Here is a 20,590-nt window from a genome sequence, read left to right as displayed (position 1 = left end):
GTTTGGTACTTTTTATTCTGCTGAAAATGTTAATGAACCAGTAGTAGAAGTTATTTTTATTTTATTTTATTTTATTATTTTATTTTTTTTATTTTATTTTAAGATTTATTTATTTATGATAGAGAGAGGCAGAGACACAGGCAGAGGGAGAAGCAGGCTCCATGCCGGGAGCCCGACGCGGGACTTGGGGATCGAGTCCCGGGACTCCAGGATCGCGCGCCCGGCCAAAGGCAGGCGCCAAACCGCTGAGCCACCCAGGGATCCCTAGAAATTATTTTTAGATTACATTGTTTTTCTCTACAGAGGATGTATATTGCTTCTACCTGGTGCCTGTGGGCACTTGTAATCTAGTATTACATGAATCCAGTTTCAGAGTTTGAAATTATCCAAAGCCCAGGTCCAGTCTCTATGTACTTTTAGTTTATTGTTCTGGCTTGCAGCCCTTCAGTTTCTCAGCTGGAAGGGGGGTAGGGGCTTACTAGTTTCCCTTCTCCCTCACTTGTCTAGGACCTAGATCCCTGTTTTTTGGCCTTCTGAGTTCGTCAAAACCACCTTTCACCCTTTTTACCTGCATTCTCTGAAATAGGCAAATGTCCCATGGGTGGCAGAAGTGGCCACAAGCTGTACTCACTTCCCTGGACTTTCATCTTTTCCAGTTTTGGCTTAGTAACTCATTATAATAGCTTTTTGATACCTTCAGTCACATTTTAAAAAATAATATTTAATATCAATTGTTAAATAAATTGTTAAAATATTTTTAAAAATAATATTGAAATGGTAAAATAATGTTAGTACTACTATTTAAAGTGTCAACATTGGGGCACCTGGGTGGCTCAGTGGTTGAGCATCCACCTTGGCTCAGGTCATGATCCCAGGGTCATGGGATCGAGTCCTGCACAAGGCTCCCTGCATAGAGCCTGCTTCTCCCTCTGCTTATGACTCTGCCCCTCTGTGTCTCTCATGAATAAATAAACCTTAAAAAAATTAAGTGTCAACATTAACAAAACTTAAACTTTTTTTTTTTTTTAAGATTTTATTTATTTTATCATGAGAGACAGAAAGAGAGGCCGAGACACAGGCAGAAGGAGAAGCAGGCTCCACGCAGGGAGCCCGACATGGGACTCGATCCTAGGTCTCCAGGATCACGCCCTGGGCCAAAGTTGGTACTAAACCACTGAGCCACTGGGGCTGCCCCAAAAGTTAAAAAATTTTAATATTGACATTTAAGATTAAAATAATAAAATTTTTATTTTACCCCCCCTCCCCTCCTTTTTTTTTTGAGAAAGGGCCTGGGGCAGAGAGGGAGGGAGAGAGAATCCAAGCAAGCTGCATGCCCAGCATGGAACCTGATGCAGGGCTCCATTCCATGACCCTGATCATGACCTGAGCGCAGATCAAGAGTCAGATGCTCAAGTGACTGAGCCACCCATGCATGCCTTGTTTTATCTTATTTTTAAAGTGGTTTTCAGAAATAATATTGATTTGAATTATTTAGTGTGCTCTCATAAGAAGTGTAAGTGCATTTAAATTTTAAAAATGTTTTATCTGTGTTACTATGCAGAGAAATGATTGAGTGCTTTATCAGGAGTGGTTTGTTCAGTAAGTAATGAGCATTTATGTTGTATTGTTCATTTGCTTAAAGATCTCTTTAGGAAGTTAATGATTTTATTTATCTTTGAAAATGTTTATTAAAAACTGGAAAATGACATTACTTTTATTTATTTTTAGGTTGGGCTCATGTGGTTTGTGCCCTGTATATTCCAGAGGTACAGTTTGCCAATGTTTCTACAATGGAACCAATCGTTTTACAATCTGTTCCACATGATCGTTACAATAAGGTACAATGGATATTATTTTATTGATGTTTGAATATAATTTTTTTTCTTCTAAAACTGGGAAATGTAAAAGATTTTTTTGTATTTTGTTTTATTTTAGGCCTTCATTAAAAATTTTAAATTATATGCCTCCATCAGATTCTAGAGAGATTTGAAAAAATTATAATTATTAAGTGGTAAACTATGGTTATTAAAAGTCATTAAAACATAAAAGTTATAAAGTCATAGGAGTACAAAACAAAACTGTATTACCTTTTATGTTAACCTAGATATTTAGTATTTTAATGTTTATTTTTTTAATTTTTAAAATTTTTTATTTATTTGAGAGAGCAAGAAAGAGAGCATGAGCCAGGGGTGGGAGAGGGAAAAGCAGACTCCCCACTGAGCAAGGAGCCTGACCCGGGGCTCAATCCCAGCACTGTGGGATCATGACTCTAGGTGAAGGTGGATACTTAACTGACTGAGCTACCCAGGTGCCCTGTATTTTGACATTTAAATGACATTTCATTCCTCATAGCTTTGTCCTTTAAGAATTATGGTTTTGGGACACCTGGGTGGGTCAGTGGTTGAGTGTCTCCATCTTCAGCTCAGGGCATGATCCTGGAATCCGGGATCCAGTGCCACATTGGGCTCCCTGCGGGGAGCCTGCTTCTCCCTCTGCCTGTGTCTCTGCCTCTCTCTCTCTGTGTCTGTCATGAATAAATAAATAAATCTTAAAAAAAAAAAAAAAGGGGGCAGCTCCAGTGGCTCAGCGGTTTAACACTGCCTTCGGCCCAGGGTGTGATCCTGGAGACCCAGGATCGAGTCCCAGGCCGGGCTCCCTGCATGGAGCCTGCTTCTCCCTCTGCCTTTGTCTCTGTGCCCTCTCTCTCTCATGAATAAATAAATAATTTTTTTTTAAAAAAAGAATTACTGGCTTTTTATGTTCTTTCAAAGATTCTATTAAATTTGAATTAATTATTTAGTATAATATTTATTATATCATCCTTTCTTAAAAATTAATCCAGTTATAGAATATTACTTGCTTCTTTTCCTTTCCCTAATTATTTTCTACTCCTAGAGTAGGATGTTTGTTGTTAGCTTTTTCTTAAAAACCTAATGTTTTCTTTGCTTTTTTTTTCACCCTATATCTTTTTCTTGATTAGTAATGTTTATTATTGCTTCATTCTCTTTTGCATGATTAGATGACCTTTCTTTTATCCAATGTGTCTTTAAATATAGTGTTGCCATTTAACAGAAGGTACCTGTTGATTTATTTCGTCTGTAGGGAGAAAGTATCACTGTCACCAATTCCAAAGTTTCAAATATTTTTGTGTTAAGTATTTTATAATGCAGATTATTGAATATTTATTTTTAAAAATTAAAAATATAGGAAACAAATAGAAAAATGCAAGACAGAAATTATCCTAAATCTTCTCTTTTCTGAGTCTTTTGGATTTTTTGTGTGTACATTTTTTTGTTTTATTTTGTGTCTGCATTTTTGTACCTAATATATATTTGTAAAAAATGGATTATATTGCTTATACCGTTTTGTCTGTTTTTGAAACTTAGTAACCTTGAACATCTTTTTGTATCAGTTATATTTTTTTACCATTATTTTTATTGGATACTTAGCTGTAATTCAGAGTGTTACTAGTTTTGATAAACTAATTAGGATATCCTTACTGTTGAAGGGTCTCGTTTGGCTTTGGTTTTGGTTTGTACATACCAACAGAATCTCTGTGTAAAAGGGTATAAATATTTTGGAAGCTTCAGTAAATATATTGTGTGAAATTGTCCTTGGGAATGCAGTTTCTAATTTATACTACAGGAGTACTATGTGAAGTTGCTCATAACCTTATATCCTGTTAAGTGTAGTGTGTATTACCATTAAAACAATCTTCACTGTTCTTTTTAGGGAAATATTAGGTTAAATATTTTACAGTTTTATTTATTTTTAAAAGATTCATTTGAGAGAAAGAGAGAGCACACGTGCACAAGCAGGGAGAGGGTCAAAGGGAGAGGGAGAAGCAACTTCCTCCTGTTGAGCAGGGAGCTCTGTGGGAGGCTCAATCTCAGGATCCCAAGATGATGGATGACATGAGTTGAAGGCAGATGCTTGACCCACTGAGTCATCCAAGGTGTCTCTATTTTACGGTTAAAAAAAAAAAAGGTTACTCATTACTCTGTTAATTGACTTCTAAATAGGTCTTTGTTCATTTTATTACTGTATTTTTAGAATTTTTCTTACAAAGTGTTTTTTTTATATTAGAGGTTTTTTCTTTTATCATGTATACTTGCTGTGTCTGCTTTTGTCCATAATTTAACACTTGCTATTTAACTTTCGTTATGTCTTCATGGTTTTTATTGTTGTTGGTATTCTAGCAGGTTCTTTTTTCTTTTTTCTTTTTTTTTTTTTTAGGTTCTTTTTTTCTAGTTGGGAAGTTTAACATTTTTATATAATTTATACAACTGTTTTCTATTGTTCTTGCTTTTGATACCATGCAAAGAAAATTTTTCTCAGTGCTAGTGAAGTTTTTTTAGTACTTCCCAGTTCATATTTTTAAGTTCCTTTATTGTTCATCAGGTTCATATTTTTAAGTACTTGTTTTTCCTTTCAATTTAGAAGTAATTTCAAACTTGCATAAAGGTTGCATTAATAGTACAAAGAACTTTTCCTCTTGTAAACCTTTTCAGGGTCATTTATCAATATATACTGACATCCCAGAATGCTTTATTTATTTTAAAAAGGTTTTATTTATTTATTTGAGAGAATGAGTGAGCATTAGCGAGGGGGAGGTGCAGAGGGAGAGGGAGAAGCAGACTCTCCACTGAATAGGGAGCCTGATGTGGGACTCAATCCCAGGACCCCAAGATCATGACCTGAGGCAAAGGTAGACACTTAACTAGGTGCCCCCAGCATGCTTAATGTGCATTTCCTTTAAGAAAGGACTTTCTCCTGCATCACCAAAATACAGCCAGTGAAAAGAGGAAATTAACATTCATCCATTATTACTGTCTAATGCACAGACCTCATCATTTCCTTATTTTTCACTTATATTTCCCCCATTTTCCTAGTAATGCCCTTTTTTTTTTTTTAAGTAATGCCTTTTATAACAAAAAGATCACAAATTATACTTTGTCTTGTAAGTCTCCTTTAATCTCAAACAGTGGGATGCCTGGGTGGCTCAGCGGTTGAGTGTCTGCCTATGGTTCAGGGTGTGATCCCACGATCTGGGATCTAGTTCTAAATGGGGCTGCTTGCAGGGAGCCTGCTTCTTCCTCTGCCTGTGTCTTTGTAGAATGCTCTGCCATTTGGATTTTTTTGAAGTTTTCTCATGATTAAATTTAGATCTTGTATTTTGGCAGAAATATCACAGAAATGATGCTGTGTTCTCATTCCATCCAATCAGGTGGTGCATGATTTCTGCTTTTCCCATTGCTTGGTGATTTACCTTGATCACTTGGTTAAGGTGGTATCTGTAAGATTTCTTCACTGGGAAGTTAATCTTTTTTCCCTTTATAATAATGAAGCATTTTATGGAGAAGTACTTTGTGTGTAAATATCTTGTTCCTTGTGCTTTTTACCTACTAACTTTGGCATCTATTTTTGTTTCTTGGCTTTGTTCATTACTGTGATTGATAGTAAGTGATGGTTTTCTGCTTCTATCACTTGTTTTACATTCATCAGATGGCATTACACTTGAAGGAATAACTTTTTCCACGTCCCATTTATATTAGCATAGACTAATATGGACTTAGGTGTTACTGTTTTATTTTCATGGTCATTCTCCATTACTGTCATGTATTTTGATGATCATTTTGTCTGACATTTGGCTAGTGGGACACCTTCAAGCTGGCTTCTGTGTGTTTTGATATGTTGTGAGCTCTTTACTTCTGGTACAACACAGCATGTTCCTAAGCTCATCTTGGATCTTTCCTGAACTAGCCCTGGAATCATCACCCATTCCTTCAAGGAGTCTTGATTCCTTTGAGAAACCAAAGTCAGCACTAAGTGTGATTATTGTTACTGGGATATTGCTACTCCCAATGCTATCTCAGTGGGAATAGCTAGGAAATAGATGTGTTATATATAGATACAGAGATGTATACACATTCACATCAATATGTTTTCAGTGCTTATCTCTATATATTGAAGACTGTGAGGTCACAGTGATACTTCTGATTCAGTATATATTATACATATCTATGTATTTTTATATGTAGAGAGAGAGAACCATAAACTCTTAGTGATTTCTCCAAATTGAACCCAACAATGCATGGTTTACTTTAAATTTTTTCTTTTCGGGATCCCTGGGTGGCATAGCGGTTTGGCGCCTGCCTTTGGCCCGGGGCGTGATCCTGGAGACCCGGGATCGAGTCCCACGTCGGGCTCCCGGTGCATGGAGCTTGCTTCTCCCTCTGCTTGTGTCTCTGCTTCTCTCTCTCTCTCTCTGTGACTATCATAAAAAATAAAAAAATAAAAAATTTTTTCTTTTCATGTTTATAACTCTCATCCCAACAGAAAGGAACTTGGCTCCTATTATCTTCAATATGTTTACTTATTTGATCAATCTCTGTTGTATTAATAGATGGATTGCTGCCATCCCCTAAAGCAGCAATCACCCTAACCTTGGATTAGGATTCCACACTTTACTCTGAGTTGCTGCTACTGCTTCCCTGCATTGGCTGCCCTTTTCATCATTTTTGGGATTTGATACTCAGCTTCAGTCACTACTCCCTCTATCTTCTTTCAAATGGTTGGTCTCCTCGCTTGCTTGGGCTTTCGCACTAACTCCACTCCTACCCTCAGCACCCTCATGGGAGCCAACTCTGCTGGGGCTTTGACACCTGTGTTGGACTTCCCCACCATAGATGCTACCATGCTTGGATCCATCCTTCTGGCTTTAAGACTAATGTAGTCCAGGAGTAAGGGAAGAAGGAAGAATGGATTACTTTGCTAAAAATCTTTTATCTATTTAGAGTTCATTTTATAATATGGTGAGATATGTGTCTTTTTCCCTCCCACATAGTCAACTTTTTCAACAGTGTTCACTAATCTATGTTTTACATAGTGATTTGAAGACCATGCCACTCTTGATCTCAGGGTTGTGAGTTTGAGCACCATGTTGGGTGTAGAGATTACTTTAAAAAAAAAAAAGGGAAATGAAATACTGTTTGGATTGCTATTAAATTCTTGCTGTTCTTTCTTTTCATTTTTTAAAGATTTTACTTATGTATTAATGAGAGACACAAAGAGGCAGAGACCTAGGCAGAGGGAGAAGTAGACTCCCCATGGGGAGCCTGATGGGGAACTCGATCATAGAACCCTGGGATCACTACCTGAGCCAAGGCAGATGCTCAACCACTGAGACACCCAGGCATCCCACATTCTTGGCTGTTGACATTTTTCTGTTTCATTGTTGTGTCTGTCTATTCTTACCTTAGTACCTATTCTGAAGTATTATGGCTTTATGTACATCTTATCTTAGTACATGGTAGAATAAATATTGTTATGTGTTTTCCCAGAATAACATTAGAACTAACAGCATACAGTTTTGGTAATATTAATATTACAATGAAATATTATTTTAAGAAATAATTGATTGATTATAAATATTGAATCTTCACTTCTAGAGATATGGTGTAGTTCTTTGTATAGTTTTCCTTATATGAAGGTGCTATATAGTTGACCCTTGAACAGTGTGAGATTGCATAGTCAAAAATCCATGTATAACTTTTGACTCCCCCCAAACTTTTTTTTTAAATAGATGTTGTTTTTGTTTTTTAAAGATTTTATGTATTTATTCATGAGAGACACAGAGAGAGAGAGAGAGGCAGAGACACACCCATGCAGGGAACCCAATGTGGGACTGGATCCTGGAACTCTGGGATCACTCCCTGAGCCAAAGGCAGATGCTTAGCTGCTGAGCCATCCAGGCATCCCTACTCCCCCAAAACTTAACTCCCAGTAGCCTACTGTTAACCAGACACCTTACCAAAAAATAAAGTTGATAAGCACATATTTTATATGTTATATATTGTTTTCTTATAGTAAAGTAAGCTAGAGAAAAGAAAATATTATTAAAAAGTCATTAGAGATAATATATTTACAGTACTGTACTGTTTTCTACATGTAGGTAGGCCTGCACAGTTCAAACTCATGGTGTTCATGACTCATGGGTCAACTGTTTTCTCTTTCTTGGATTTTTATGGTTGTTCATTTGATAGTTAACCTTAAAAGCTTAATAATATTCTGTTCATGATTATTCAGGGTAGCTAATAGGAGACATGTAATTCTGAAATGATAGGAACAATTGGAAGATGGATTGTTGAGTTTTGGAAGACATCATTTTTTTAATAGATGGTAGTAAAGAGTACTGAAGAGATTTATTAACATATTGGGCTTTTACCATGGGCCTACTTTGTTTTAAACATTGTGCTCGATGCTGGGAATTCAAAGATGCATAAAATGCAAGATTTTTTCCCCCCATATGACACTCTCAATTAGAAAGATTGCAAGTAAATATATAATTATAATGTATGAAAATAGTAATAATATATAAGTATACATTTCTGTAACTATCAAAGCATTCCTGTGAAACCTTTCATAAGCTGAAATTGGTATAACTTTGAGGAAGCAGTTACCATTAATTTATATGGAAAAAGTTTTGAGTGTTCCCAGACTGAAAAAATAACCTTTCTTAGGCTTTTCTGATACCTTAGGACTCATCAAACTACCAAATGCACAAAATAAGCCCAGACAAAGCACAAATGTTCACAGACATAGTTCAGATCTCTGGAGGCTTTATGCTGAGGTGCTCAGTGTAGTTTCTTAGGAGGGAGTTGGGCGGTGCTATTCTTGCTGCTCTGGGTGCATGCTGCTTCTATAATGGGTCAATGCAAAGCAAAGGTTGAACACCACTTTCACTTTTTGCCTTTTTTCATAAAAGTGAAAATCCTTTTTGCATTTTTTCAGTTAACAAAAATAGATATAAATTTAAGTCTTGTAAAATTGAAGTGGCATAACACGAACTTTTGAAAAATGGGGGATACCTGTAATAATAAAAAATCTGAATGGAGTGTTATGGAACATAATGAAAGGAGGGATTACTTTTGCCTAAGGAATTGAATAAAGCATACAAAGAGATTATAAGGACTTTGTGGAATAACTAGGAATTTGACCTGTGGAAAAAGGATCAAATAATAATTCCAGACAGAGAAAGTAACATAAACTAGTGTAGTAACTACAAAGGGAAGGTGGTAGCCAGTTCATAGAAAAATAAATAATCCTGTGTGGCTGGCACATAGTGGAATTTAGGGGGGTGGGGAAAGAAGGAAATTTTGTGAGTGATAGGAGACAAATTTTCTAGAATATCTGTGTAGTATATCTAAATTGCAGAAAACTCACTGTGTTGACTTACTATGTTGTGAAGTTTTCTACATGTCACTAAATATATAATAGCCAGTTTTTTTTTAAAGATTTTATTTATTTATGAGAGACAGGGAAAGAGAGAGAGATGCAGAAACACAGGCAGAGGGAGAAGCAGGCTCCATGCAGGGAGCCTGACGTGGGACTCGATCCTGGGTCTCCAGGATCACACCCTGGACTGAAGGCAGCACTAAACTGCTGAGCCATCCGGACTGCCCTATAATAGCCAGTTTTTGTACCATTTGTAACTGGATTCTTGTTTTTATTTTTTGACCTCTCATATCAATCAATTCATTTCACATGTACATTTTGTTAATAAATATAATGAGCAGCATATATTACCTTTAAATTACCTATTTTTTAAGTTACTATTTTAAAAAAGATTTTGTTTGAGAGAGAGAGAGAGAGAGATAGAAAGAAAGAGAGAATGTGCAAACCTGGGGTGGGAGGGGGAGAAGGAGAGGGAAAGGGAAAGAGTCTCAAGCAGACTCTGAGTTGACTGTGGAACTATGGGGCTATGTCTCAGGACCCTGAGATCATGCATGATGAGAGCCAAAACTGAGTTGGATGTGCCACCCAGGCACCCCTTTAGTTCCTGTTTAATAATTTTTAAGAATTGTGAAGACTGGGGCAACAAAAAGATTGTATTTTGAAGTTTTTTGGTGATGGAGACTTGTATTCTTCAGAGTCAAGGAAGCATTTAATTATTTTTATTTTTAAAGATTTTATTTTTAAGTAATCTCTGCACCCAACATGCAGCTTGAACTTGCAACCCTTGGATCAAGAGTCACATGATCCACCAACTGAGTCAGCCAGACTCCCCAGGAAACATTTATTTTAGAAAGCTACAATTTTCAGAGAGTAGTTGGTAGATGATGTATGTGTTCTGTATTTATGCTTTGAAGAGTATTTGTTCATAGCAATGAAGGAACAAGTGTTTTGGTGTCATTTAACTGTAAAGGCTTCAAGGTAGAGGAATTGCTAGCCCAACTTTCCTTCAATTTTTTTCTGAAGGTACTAGTGTAGGGTAGCTATTAGAAGTGTTTATCAATAATATATTTAGCATCTGAGTGGAGAAGCTTGAAAGTACTAAATATTCTGATTTTGGAATTTCTCATTAGTGTCATTTAAAAAGCTAGATTTCGGGACAGCCCCAGTGGCTCAGCAGTTTAGCACTGCTTTCAGCCTGGGGCCTGATCCTGGAGACCTGGGATCGAGTTCCACGTCGGGCTCCTTGCATGGAGCCTGCTTCTCCCTTTGCCTGTGTCTCTGCCTCTCTCTCTCTCTCTCTGTGTCTCTCATGAATAAATACATAAATTTTTTTTTTTAAAAAGCTAGGTTTCATGTATCTACCTGTTCATCTGGCCAACGTTTATGTATGGCATGTCCTATTATATATCAGGCATTATTGGAAGCATGAGGAATACATAAAGATCCTAAGTGGTAGATAGATATGTACAAATTATTGATTGTTAGGTAGTGCAGTATGTACAAGGATTCTAGAATACAGAGAATGTTTACTTAATATAGTATAACGTACTTTGGGCTGTTTGTGTTTACAGGGCTGAAGAGAAGCAAGGTATCTTAGAAAAGGTTGTAGTTTCTCTGAATTTTGAAGAGTGAAAAACCTCTAGGTGCTGGTTATGAGGAGAGGAAAGAGGAGCACATTAGTAGCTATTAATTTTACAGACTGAAGGATCAAAAGGTTTGAAGTAGGAAAAAAGGGTGAGAGGGAGAGATGGAAGGGGTAGTGGTGAAGGGGAGGGGCAATATTGCTAGGAGTTTGAATGTGATGTTAGAATGCTGAGAGAGGTTGTCATGGACCAGGTTTTCAAGGGCCTCATGTATCATGTTAAGGAGTTTGAATTTTATTTCTATTGAAGAGTTTTTATATTTACTTGGAAGGTATGTGCTCAGGTCTACCTTTTTTTTTTAAGATTTATTTATTTGAGAGAGAGAGTGTGTGTGTGTGTGGGGGGGGGTGCATAGGGAAAGAATCTTCAAGTCGACTCCCTGCTAAGAGCAGTGCCGCTGCTGGCTGATCTCACAAACCTTAGATCATGACCTGAGCTGAAATTAAGAGTTGGACACTGAACTGACTAAGCCACCCAGGTACTCCTCAGTTTTACCATTCTGAAGTATAGTGAAAGGAGAGTTAGGAGAGGGAAGATAGAAGAGACGAGAGTAGTTACTTAGACACTATTTAGGCTTTTGCAGTGTTCCAGAGGTAATAATGAGGGTCTTGAGTAGGAGAGTTATATTAGGAATGAAGGCACAGATATTTAGGTAATAAATGAGAGGTTCAATTGACCAGGCATTGGGATCACTTTAGTATGACATAAGATGAGGGAGGAAGAAAAATCAGAATGGCTTTATAGCTTCAAGAAGAGAAGTACGGGGGTGCCTAGGTGGCTCAGTCAGTTGGGCGTGCAGTTTTGGCTCAGGTCATGATCCCAGGGGTCCTGGGATGCAGCCCCACATCAAATTCCCTGCTCAGTGGGCAGTCTACTTTGCCCTCTCTTCTGCCTCTTCCCCGGCTTGTGCACACGTGCTCGCTCTCACTCTTTCAGATAAATGAATAAAATCTTAAAAAAAAAAAAAGATAAGACACATCATCAACACTTGAAATTGAGTATATATATAGAGTCATCAAGTTAATTGACTCATTTCTTAGAACAAAGATACTAGCTTTAAATTCTTCGCAATTGTTGATGATACTTACTACCTTGTTTGTGAAACAAATCTTGTGTTTACAACCTGTTGCCAGTGTATATTAGCAATATGATGATAAGGCCCCAAGATAAAATTCAGATTTCTGCTGCAGCATTGAATATTTGCTTTAAAATATATATCTAATATATGTTTGTTTTGCTTGGCATTTTATCCTAGTTATTCAAATGAACACTTAGTTCTTTTTTTCTTTTCTGCACAGTTGAGTCATTTGGCAAATGAAAACAGTCTTGCACCTGTATCTGTAGAAAAATCTTTCTGTGCTTTTTTGTACCTCAGCTGATTCTCCCTTGCCCTGTTCACCTTTTCTCTGTTGTATTTGCATCCCTCCTCTACCCGCCAGTACATACATGTACACATGTGTTTTGTTTGGTGGTGTTTCTCTTTTTCTCAGGGAATAGTAAATTATTTTTCTTCATATTTATTTTCTGTGTATTTTGTGCTTCTATATTCAACTTTACTTCTGATTGCCTTCTTTCTCTCAACTCTAAAGCTCAGAGGCAATTTTATTAAGTAAGTAGGGTTTACTGAGGACTGTGAAGAATGGCAGTATAATTTCCCTCCTCTCCTTCATGTTATTTCTTTCCTCCTCTTACTTTTATTTTTTAAAAATTTTTTAATCTTTAAAGATTTTATTTATTTATTCATGAGAGAGACAGAGAGAGGGAGAGAGAGAAGCAGAGACACAGACAGAGGGAGAAGCAGGCTTCATGCAGGGAGCCCGATGTGGGACTCAATCTGGGGACTCTAGGATCACGACCTGAGCCAAAGGCAGATGCTCAACTGCTGAGCCACCCAGGTGTCCCCTTCCTTTTACTTTTAAAGGCAGCAGTGTAGTCTAAATCAGAAATGCCAATACACAGTGGTTAACTTAAAATTGTTCATAGGAGTAAACTTAATATTCTCACTAACATATACAAATTACCAGTATCAGTTTTTTTTTCATGTTTGCTTGGTGTCTTGGGCACTCCTAGACAATAAATTTTTTTATGGTATAATTTGCTAAGTGTAATTAAGAGACAAAATTTTATCAAAACCTGTACTTTTTTTTTTAAGATTTTATTATTTATTCATGAGAGACACAGAAAGAGAGAGGGGCAGAGAGACATAGGCAGAGGGAGAAGCAGGTTCCATGAAGGGAGTTCGATGTGGGACTCGATCCTGTGACTCCAAGATCATGCCCTGAGCCAAAGGCAGTGCCCAACAACTGAGCCACCCATGTGTTCCTCAAAATCTATACTTAAAGGGGAGATTACTAGGCAATATTTTAAGAGAAGTCATACTTGACAAATTTTATTTATCCTAGAAAAGATACTATAATGGGGTTAGAATTAAGTCTAAAGACTTTATCCTAGTCGGAAATTAAATGTACTGAAATTAGCTAAAGTGCAAATAGGATTGGCTGAAAGGCTACAATAGGCAGTTTCACAACATACAGGAAGATTTGGACCTGGAACTAGAAAGTCAGACTGAATATAGTTTGTTCCATCTTTGATGGAAATTCTACAGTCTCTTTTCTGTCTGTGGTCTATTCTTGTTTCCACATAGTCTATAATTTTTCTTCTCATTTTATGAGTTCCCTACAGGTAATTTGACTCAGTTTCCAAGTTCTGAATTTTTAACAGAGCAAGTCTGGTCTAGATACTTGGGCTTAGACGACATTTTCACATAGCAAAACATGGATACCTGGTTACCATTGCATCATTAGAAATTAGACATAGATTCGGACAATTTTACAAGAGGCAGGAGTTGTTTAGATGCTTTTCCTTATCTTCTGTCTCATAAATGTCCTGTTTCAACTATGTAAAGCCTATAAACTGTTCTTGATGCCCATATACCAAATTGCACCTGCCATTTCTTTAATTTTTATAAAATGTCTTCTGCATAATCTTGACAATTTGTCCTTTTTTTTGCAATTAAAATTATATTTAATAATTCACAAAGGAGTTTTTGGCCAACTTTTAAAACAAGTGATTTAAGGGGTGGCTGGGTGGCTCAGTTCCTACAGTGTCCAACTCTTGATTTTGGCTCAGGTCATGATTTCTGGGTCATGAGATCAAACCCTTTGTCTGGCTCCATGCTCAGCAGTGAGTCTGCTTGAGGTTCTCTCCCTCTGCCCCTCCCCTACTGCTTGCCCCCCTCCCCGAAGTGAATAAATAAATCTTTAAAAAAAAAAAAGATTTAAGGTCACTTGATGACTTCATGAAAAACAGACCCAGGGATAATTGTATGTTGGGACTTCTTTTTTTCTCATTATATAAAACTAGCATGTTGAATTAGAGTATTAACTATTAATATATGTTATTACAGCATGGAATCATGCTGAATAAGATTGAGTAAACTGATTTCTTTGAGTTGCTCGATTTATTTATTTATTTATTTGTTTGTTTATTTATTTATTTATAAAAGATTTTATTTATTCATGAGAGAGAGAGAAGGGGGGGTTGCAGAGACATAGGCAGAGGGAGAAGCAGGCTCCATGCAGGGAGCCTGATGCAGGACCTGATCCTGGACTCCAGGATCACGCTCTGGGCCAAAGGCAGGCACTAAACTGCTGAACCACCCAGGGATCCTCCGAGTTCTTTGATTTTAAAGCAGTAAGTCTTAGCAGAGTGTATGAGGTGTTCAGGAAGACACATACTTTGAAGGCATGTCAGATTTTTCTGAACTAATCTCTACATTTTTTGGGTCTGCAAGATTATGATAAAACTAAGAATTCTTTCTACAGAATAATATACACCCAAAATATGACAAAATATTTTACATACACTTCCGGAGGATTACAAGAATACTCCTTGAAACATCTTCAAATTCTCTGCTTCTTAGGCATGATGAGGATTACCAAATTTAGATGACATCCAATAATAATTGAATATTTGATGTATTTAAAAACAATATATTATTTTTACAAAAGTTTATTCATCTTAGAGTGTGTGCTCATGGCAGAGGAGGGATAGAGGGAGAGAGAGAGAATCTCCAGCAGAGCTGAGTGCTGAACATGGAACCTGTTGTAGGATTCTATCCTGAAAAATAATACATTTTAAATAAAATGTATAAACATTTTTAATATTTGGCATTTTAAAAATCTCGAAGTAGGAGTTAAAATAATGCCACATGTACAGATTTTATTCCTGGCTCTTTACTTTGGATGACTCTAACCATAGTGTTTATGTCATAATATGCCTAACTATTTTCATATTACAGAGGTATTTTTCTGTTATAAATTAAAGCATGACAAGAATCTTGCTTCACCAAGCCCAGTTTTCTCTGTTTTGGATCATTTTTTTTTAAAAAAGATTTATTTATTCATGAGAGAGAGAGAGGCAGAGACATAGGCAGAGCGAGGAGCAGGCTCCCCACAGGGAGCCCAATGTGGGACTGAATTCCGGATCCTGGGATCACGCCCTGAACCGAAGGCAGGTGCTCAACTGTGGAGCCACCTATATATCCCCATGGATCATTTCTTTTGACTAGAACTCTAGAGTTAGAATTACTGTGTTATAGACTGACTATACCTGTTTCTAAAGTTCTGATAAGATTGCCTGATTACTTTCCAAATTTATATAGCTGTTAATTTCTTAAAAAATGATTAAAGACCAATATAGATAGGAGGATACCTGAGTGGCTCAGCGGTGTGGTGCTTGCCTTTGGTCCAGGGCGTGATCCTGGAGACCCGGGATCAAGTCCCACATCGGGCTCCCTGTATGGAGCCTGCTTCTCCCTCTACCTGTGTCTCTGCCTCTCTCTCTCTGTCTGTGCCTCTCATGAATAAATAAATAAAATATTTTAAAAAAAACAATATAGGCAATGGTGTTTTCATAAAGATTCATGATTTGAGAGAGACAGAAAGAGAGAAAGAAAGAAAGAAAGAGCACGAACATGCATGCAGGAGTGGGAGAGAATCTTTTTTTTTTTTTTTTTTTTTTTGAGAATCTTTAAGTAGACTCTTCACTGAGTGTGGAGCCTAAGGTGGGTCTCAATCCCTGGACTGATATGAGATCATGACCTGATCCCAAATCACGAGTTGGAGGCTTTAGGGACTGAGCCACCCAGGCATCCTGTTTTTTAAAAAATCATTTTTAATATTTGTTAATTTAATAATAAATGATGTCCAGTTATTTTAATTTTATTTGATTTCTTGTTAGGTTATCAGGATGATAATTCTTTTTGTGTCTGTTTTTTGCTCATTTCTCTTTTTTATTTCTTTTTTTAAAGATTTTATTTACTCATGAAAGACACAGAGAGAGAGAGGCAGAGACCTAGGCAGAGAGAGAAGCAGGCTCCATGCAGGGAGCTGATGTGGGACTCCAGGATCACGCCCTAAGCTGAAGGCAGATGCTCAACTGCTGACCCACCCAGGCATTCCCCCATTTCTCTTTTAAATAGTTAGGTTTTCTAAAGTTAAGAGCTCTTTAATGATAATGAGTTTTTTGTTTGAATGTACCAAGGGTACTTTTTTACTTTGTCTTTTTCATTTTGGTAACATGAGAATGAGAAAATATTTGCAGACACAGTTAAACTTTATAGTTTTTTTTGGGGGGGTGACAATATACAGGGTGATTAAAAAATTGAATCTTTATAAAGTAATTAGGTTATATAGGATTACAGTCACTCCTTGAATATCAGAGGTATGAACTGTGCAGGTCCACTTACATGCAGATTTTTTCTGGTCAGTACAGTACCTCATTGTATTTTCTCTTACAATATTTTTTAAAGATTTTATTTATTTGTGAGAGACAGAGAGAGAGAGAGAGAGGTGGAGACATAGGCAGAGGGAGAAGCAGGCTTCTCGCATGGAACCTGATGCAGGACTTGGTGCCCAGATCCGGGATCACGCCCTGAGCCAAAGACAGACACTCAACTGCCGAGATACCCAGGTGTCCCTCTTACATTATTTTTTTTCCCCTTACAATATTTTTAAATAATATTTTTTGTATAGCTTATGTAATTATAAGAATACTGCATATAATACATATAAAATGCAAAATATGTGTTAAGCTATTAACAGTAGGCTATTAGTAAAGTTTTTGAGGAGTCAAAAATTACACCTGGATTCTTTTTCTTTTTTAAAGATTTTTTTGTTTATTTGAGAGAGAGAAAGAGAGAGCACACATGTGCACTTGTGAGCAGGGGAGTGGCAGAGAGAGAGGGAGAGAAGCAGACTCCTGGCTGAGCATGGAGCCACATGCAGGGCTAGATCTCATGACCCTGACCTCATGACCTGAGGAAATCAAGAGTCAGCCAGTTAACTGACTGAGTCACCCTGGTGCCCCTACACTTGGATTTTCAACTGCATGGGGATCAAAGCTTCTAACCATGTTGTTCAAGGGTCAAATGTGTATTTTACGCACCAAATTATAGTGTTACTCTTACTTTTCTAATGCAGAAATTATTCTTTATATTACACAAATCTGTACACATAGAACACAGAGCAGTTACATGGGACTAAGGAAGTTGTACATCACATTCACAAAATATTTCAGCAAGGTCCAGAAAATTGACACAATAATAGCTATAACGCTTACTCTGGCTCTTTCTCCACAGGTGGCTAAAATCTGATATTTTCTGCATGCTGTAGTGAGACATAAAGGCAAAATGATAAAACTTCTCTTGGAGTTTTCCAAGTCACGTGAAAGATGAAAATGATATTCATTGTCAAAGACAATTATTATTACTTCTTTTAAGAGGGAAAATCTGTTTGCCATAATGGTTATATCTGTAGCACTAAAAATCAGTGTTGAAATTAAACATGTAAGGATTGTCAGAAGTGAATGTATTTTGTGCAAGAGTACACACATGGTCCATTCTTTTTTCATGAAGAAAATAATGGTTGAACTGTGTATCTGGATATGTTGAAAGAGTGAGCTTTTCCACAACAATGGAAAGCAGGCTAGGTCTCTGCTTTCATTAATCCTGTAGCTTGGAGCTTTCTTCACCGTTATCTTCCATACTACTGGATTAGGTATTCTGTTCTGTCAATTTTTTTTTCTCTTAGACCAAATTATATTGAATGTAAGTCAAAATTTATTAACTAGTCAGAAAGGGAAATGGCAAGGTTACAAATAGAACATGCAGGTTTGGAGAGAGGGGATGGGGATGGGGAAGTTAAATTTTCCAAATTTCCAAAGAAAATTTGAAGTTTTATTTTACAGGGTTGTATAAATAAAATGTCTATATTTGTAATTACAAGGACTAATAAGATGATCAGAGATGCCAGATAAAAGAAAAATGATAAGGATATGGTTTGGGTCTGAAATTGGAGTAATGAAACTTCATTATCCAACTAATGTTCAGCAGCACCAGGTAATAGAAAACCATGAAATAATGTCAAGTTGAAGTAGAGCACTTAGCAACAAATTCTAAGTTTGATCAGGTTACTATTTTTTTCAAGGTACATAGTTGTAGAATGTAGTTTGCTATTTTTTTTTAAGAAAATCTATTATAGGTCTAAGTTTTTCTCTTTGAAAGTTCAAAGCATTGGCCTGCTCTGAAACTGTGACCACCCAAATTCCCAGTTAACACAGGGAATTTTTATCTATTTATTTTTTTTAAGGAGATAAGCCAGGTACCTTTCTTCTCCACAAGGACAAGGTAACAAAGGGATGCATCTTAGCTGCAAAAAGTCAGGTTTAAAGTAAGCTACTGGATTGGTGTGCTCTATGTCATGGGGTGCATATAGATCTTTATGAGAGTATAAAGATAAGCTTGATGCTTTCTTTATAAATTGTACTTTTTTGAAGGTGTTGAATACTTTTTGTGTCACCGCATTTCTCTTGGATTTTCTTCACATGAACATTTCATTGGAATTTTTACCTAAAGCGCTTTATTCTTTCCCAGTTAGAGAAGCTGTAAGAGTCTGAAATTTAGGTATTGGCATTGGTTCCTTCTGAGGATTATGAGGGAGAATCTGTTCAAGGCTTCTCTCCCAGTCTCTGGTGGTGGCTGGCAATCTTTGGCATTCTGTTGCTTATGGATTTCTCACCCTGGTCTCTGCTTTTTCACCCCAGTGTTCTTCCTTTTCTTTTGTCTCTGTGTCCTCAACTGGCCATCTTCTTGGAAGGACCAGGTCTATCTATTGAATTAGAGGCCTTCTCTACCTCACTGTGACCTCATCTTAACTAATCACATCTGCAGTGATCCTTTTCCCAAATAAGGCCACATTCTGAGTTACTGGAGGTTATTAGGACTTTACATAGTTTTCTTGAGGGACACAGTCCAACACATAGTAATCTATTACGCCCCCCCCCCCCGCAATTCGTGTTCTTACTACGTGCAAAATACTTTTATTTCATCCCAGCATCTCTCGAAGTCTTAATCCATTCCTGTATCAATATCTGACTCCCTATTGCTTCTTTGTCCCTTTCTGTTGTAACCTAAACTTAGAAACTTCTGACTAGCCCTGCCTGTAGGCATATTATAGCTAAGATTTGCAAAAACTGCTTTTTACTTCAACTCTGCCTCACCCAAGGAGATAAGGAAATATGTACACAAATGACTGTGCTTTATTTAAGATTTACAGGCACAACATCATCCTGTACGCAAAGACCAACTGATCAAGAACAAAGAAGTTACTCAACCTTCCTTGATGTCTACAAACATCAGCCACCTTTTGTCTCCAACCCCTCCCACTTCCCCCCTTCCTAACAGAAAAATCTCAAATCCCATGCTTGGGGAGATGGTTTTTTCGGACAGTAGTCTGCCACCTCTTTGATGGGCTGGATTTCAGAATAAGGACCCTTTCCTACCCCAAGAGCATGTCTTGACATACTGGCCTGTCATACAGTAAGCAGAACAAACTTGGGACTTGCGGGGGAAAAAACGTGTGGTAAAGTAAAGAGCATGGAGAGCAATGAGCCACTTTGGCACTGGTGAATAGATATGGCTAAAAGCTAGGGGTAGAACACAAATATTGTGGAAGTAAAATATCTAATGCTCTAGCCCTCAACCTAAACATAAGGTATTATTAGGGGAAGACCAAGGGACAAAGCTACCCCAATGGGCTCAGAAGATAGAACATCATGCTACAGAGAATTATTCTTGGTCTTAGAACCTAATGAAATATGTCCTATTGAGTTACAGACCTGCTTTTTGTTCAGTAAACCCCTTTTTTCTTCTAACTTCTCCCTTTAAAACGGGACTGTCTATACTATACTTATCCTACCGCTGTATCTTGGAGGCAGATAACATTTCCCTATTTCATAGGGTATAGATGGGAAGGAATTTTGCCGCAGGGCCAACCAGAGTCACCCATATCTGATTTAGATGATGCAGAAGATGAGATTTGGAACTTTTGGGATTATAGTATCTAGATTAAATTATGAATTTAAGAGTTGATGTTTTGTCAGACATGCTAAGTAGGCCCTGTATATCTGGGCCTTAGGAGTTTCACCATTCCTTTCCTCCTCACCAGTGTCAAACTTATATTTGTCTCTTTGGAAAGACTCGTAAGGAAGAGCGCTTCTTGGCTTCCCTCCAGCACTGGAAAAACTCTAATAGTATTGTGGGAATTTGGGTTAGGGAATTTTTCCTGTCCCTTGCCTACCTGTAAAGATTTTTTCCCTTTGTATTCCTAATCATGGTGGGTCTTTACCCATGCCTTGGAGGTGACAGAGTT

The 20,590-nt window shown here is 37.3% G+C and overlaps 1 protein-coding gene across 13 annotated transcripts in view; it reads left to right on the top strand.

Moving 5' to 3' along the window:
* The window catches only part of MLLT10 (MLLT10 histone lysine methyltransferase DOT1L cofactor), a 249,767-nt gene that overhangs the window by 97,978 nt on the left and 131,199 nt on the right, over positions 1-20,590 (top strand). For all 13 annotated transcript variants that reach the window (XM_055331277.1, XM_055331278.1, XM_055331276.1 and 10 more), the window contains one exon: positions 1,729-1,838. In XM_055331277.1, coding sequence (XP_055187252.1) covers positions 1,729-1,838 — 110 coding nt within the window. The remainder of the gene's footprint in view (positions 1-1,728; positions 1,839-20,590) is intronic.

Source organism: Nyctereutes procyonoides, unplaced genomic scaffold, assembly GCF_905146905.1.
Source record: "Nyctereutes procyonoides isolate TBG_1078 unplaced genomic scaffold, NYPRO_anot_genome, whole genome shotgun sequence".
Taxonomy (NCBI): domain Eukaryota; kingdom Metazoa; phylum Chordata; class Mammalia; order Carnivora; family Canidae; genus Nyctereutes; species Nyctereutes procyonoides.
Note: the sequence above shows the minus strand (reverse complement) of the source record. Positions and strands in the feature narration are given on the sequence as shown.